This window comes from Nicotiana sylvestris, chromosome 3 (genome assembly GCF_000393655.2).
Source record: "Nicotiana sylvestris chromosome 3, ASM39365v2, whole genome shotgun sequence".
Classification (NCBI taxonomy): Eukaryota; Viridiplantae; Streptophyta; class Magnoliopsida; order Solanales; family Solanaceae; genus Nicotiana; species Nicotiana sylvestris.
The window spans coordinates 187480790-187484423 of NC_091059.1; the positions used below are offsets into that span (position 1 = coordinate 187480790).

Genomic DNA, 3634 nt, shown 5'->3' on the forward strand with positions numbered 1-3634 from the left:
AAAAAACCAAGAAAAGAAAATCTGCTTTGACCTAAATTCTCCCGCGCTCCCCCTTCATCCGTTCATCGTATTATCTGGCCACATTGGCCTAAAATTAGTCGATTTTCTTCTCTTCAATATTACAATAGCATCTTTGGTAAGTACCCTCCACTTCCAACCAAGAAGTTATGAGTTCGAGTCATCCCAAGAGCAAGGTGGGGAGTTTTTGGAGGGAAGGATGCCGACGGTCTATTGAAAACAGCCTCTCTACCCCAGGGTAGAGGTAAGGTCTGCGTACACACTACCTTCCCTAGACCCCACTAGTGGAATCAAAATACACGAATACACTCACAACGCTCCAAAACTCAAAACCATCCGCTTTTATCTTCAACAGTTTAATTTTGCTTAAACAGTCTAATTTAGTAATCATTCTGCAAAAGGTTATACACTCTATAACAATATCTCTCCATAGACACCATCAGAACAAACACAACACTGTAATGTTATTATTTCTGAAAATATAACTGCATTATAACATACATACATAAATACTTGTGTGTTCACTACTAAAACCACTTTCAAGCAAAGAAAAAGATACAAGATTTAAGTTGGATAAGTAGACGATACCATTACAAAAGATTTAGAGCACAGGTTCAAACGTAACAAAGTCTATCTTGACGGAACCATAGAACTGCTGAATCAAACAGAGTAAAGTTTTGGTGAAAGTCTTGGCTCAATCACAGTAGCAAGTGGAAATTTTTTAGGTGTAGAGAGCCCAAAAATCTCATCCATGTTGAGGTCCTCAGGAGTCATATTATCAGGCAATGACCAGTTAAATCCATGTAGAAGATTAGCTAAGCTAGCTTGAATCACCTTGAGCCCCAAGCTATAACCCGGGCACATTCTTCTCCCCGCTCCAAATGGCAAAAGCTCATAATCATGTCCTTTAACATCTATGGACTTTTCATGGAATCTCTCCGGCTTGAACACCTCAGGCTCGTCCCACAATGTAGGGTCTCTTCCAATAGTCCATACACTCACGAGAACCCTAGTTCCTTTCTGAACGTCGTAGCCTGCTACCTTACTATCTTCTCGACACTCACGTGGCACCAACATTGGTGCCACGGGGTGCAGTCGCATAGTCTCTTTGACTATTGCCTCTATGTAAGGAAGATTTGGAATGTCCTTTTCTTGTACCCATCTATTCTGCCCAATTACTCGATCCAATTCTTCTGTAGCCTTTTTGAAAATCTCCGGCTTCTTTAGCAGCTCTGAAATTGCCCACTCCACTGTCACTGCTGAACTCTCGGTTCCACCAGCCAGCATATCCTGATTGCGCAATTACACATTTTACTCTTGTCATCAACTATAACAAAGCACTATTGTTATAGTTTAGGTATCACTAATTAGAATTGAGAAAATATATATCTTGCTGATGCGCGTAGAAAATCAAAATACTCGGATTCGGGGAATGGCCGGACCACAAGGGTCTATTTTATGCAGCCTTATCTTGCATTTCTGCAAGATGCTATTTCCACGGCTTTAAACCGTGACCTCCTGATCACATGACAACAGCTTTACCAATTACGCCAAGGCTCCCTTTCATCAACTATAACAAAGCATCGAAAACAAGTACAAATATCCTGACCAACTTGACTTTCTATTTTCAAAATTTTTCTTGTAATTTATCTACAGTTGGATTCACTCCATTATCCGTTCTACTTCGACAAAAAAGTGAGCCAGATATCATTTCAGTAACATTATCAACAGGTCAATTATTACGAGTATATTCTTTTTCTTGTTTTTTTTTTCAGTACGACAGACCCATACATAGCCAACTAAATTTCGGGTTCCAAAATATCTTGTCAATGTCCATTAATTTCCATTGGTTGGAGGAAGTCATAAGTACTGTCGACCCGAGTGGAGCAGAGCAATAGGAATCTACTCTGGTTTATTAAAATTATTCTTAACTATAGTCTATGTGCCTTTTTAAGTTTTCCGTGCTATTAAGTAGGCGTTTGGACATAAAAATTACTAGTATAATTTTTGAAAAACAGTACTCTATCCGTTCACTTTTACTTGTCCATTTTGGACTTTTCGCGCCACTTAAGAAATAATAATTGTAATATGTGTTTTACCATAACCCCTAATAATGATAGCATTTCAAAAAACATGGGAAATAAATTGGGGAATGAGTACTTAATGATAAAGGTAAAACAAGTTTTTTTTTTTTTTTTTGTCTTTCTCTTGATTTGCTAAAAAGACAATTAAAAGTAAAAATGTATTTTTAGTATAATGGACAAGTAACAGTGAACGGAGGGATTATTATTTGGAGTTAAAGTTGAAAAATGATACTATTTGGAATTTGAATTTGTGTTTGGACATATATTTCACTTGAAAAAATATTGTACTTTTGTGAGTGGGAATTTTTTTTGAAAAAATCATTTTCGAATTTTTTTTCAAGAATTTGTAAAATTTCACGGAGAAACATATTTTTTGGAAAAAAAAAATTCGAAAAAAGGAAATTCTTTTATGGACAAACAGCAACAGGTACTAAGTATTACTCCTATTATTTTCTATAGTTATAATTTAAAGATATTATGATAAATATGAATTGATATCTTTTGTTTAGTACAATACCTGAGTGAATGCTTTGACTCCATGTCTCTCCAGCTTAACTTCCAACTTCGGATCATCAGCAAGCTGCAACAAAACATCCACCATATCCTTAGCAACATAATTCTCCACTCCATTTCTCCTAATGTTATGCTCATCAATAACATGCTCTAAAAACTTGTCGAATTTCTTGCTCACTACTTTCATCCTCTTAACATAACCTTGCAAATCCATGAAATCAATCCATGGAATTGAATCTCCAATATTAAGTACACCATTTAGCAAAAACAATTCGTCCAACATCTTCTTAAATTCCTCAGGATTCACGAACGAGTTCTCGGATTCGTCCAAATACCTTTTCCCCAGTACCATCCTGCTAATAACATTTAAACTCAACGTCGTCAAATAATCTTTCAACACAATTGGTTTCCCTGATATTTTGTTCAAATTATGGAGAAGAGAATGCAACTCCTCAGCCCGAATATACTCGTATGAATCGAGACGTTTCGTGCTGAATAATTCCGTTAGGCACATCCTACGTGCCTGGCGCCAATATGGTCCGTAAGGAGACCATGTAATATCGGAATAATTGTACGTTGTGTATTTTCCGGCAGCCGTTTTAGGCCTGCCTACAAAGTTAATATCCATGGATTTGAGGAAAATCTTAGCCATTTCGACGGAGGATCCAACTACAACGGGGAAAGACCCGAATTGGAGTTGCATAACGGGTCCGTACTTGAGGGAGAGTTCGTGGATTGAGCGATGAGGAAGATTGCCAATAAGGTTTAAGTTTCCGATGATCGGCCATGGTTTTGGGCCTGGAGGTAAATTGAGTTTCCTCTGGCGAAGAAGTTTGGAAAGGAACAAAAGAAACAGAGTACCAAGAAATACTGCTGCATATGTAGTCAAGTTTGTACCTTCCATTGAATTGTTGGTACTTTTGGTGGTGAATCAGTGATTTGGGAGAGGACTCAATGTGTTTGTTAGTTGATTTAATGGTGGAGTATATGGTTCCACGAATAAGCTGTATTTATAGTGT

General features: G+C 37.4%; 1 protein-coding gene across 1 annotated transcript; it reads right to left on the minus strand.

Moving 5' to 3' along the window:
* Positions 1–460: 460 nt before the first annotated feature.
* Positions 461–3634, minus strand: LOC104222085 (trimethyltridecatetraene synthase-like). The gene is made up of 2 exons (XM_009773263.2): positions 2620–3634; positions 461–1308 (listed from the first exon to the last, which is right to left on the minus strand). The coding sequence occupies exons 1-2, from the start codon at positions 3517–3519 to the stop codon at positions 679–681; spliced, it is 1530 nt and encodes a 509-aa protein (XP_009771565.1). The 5' UTR covers positions 3520–3634; the 3' UTR covers positions 461–678.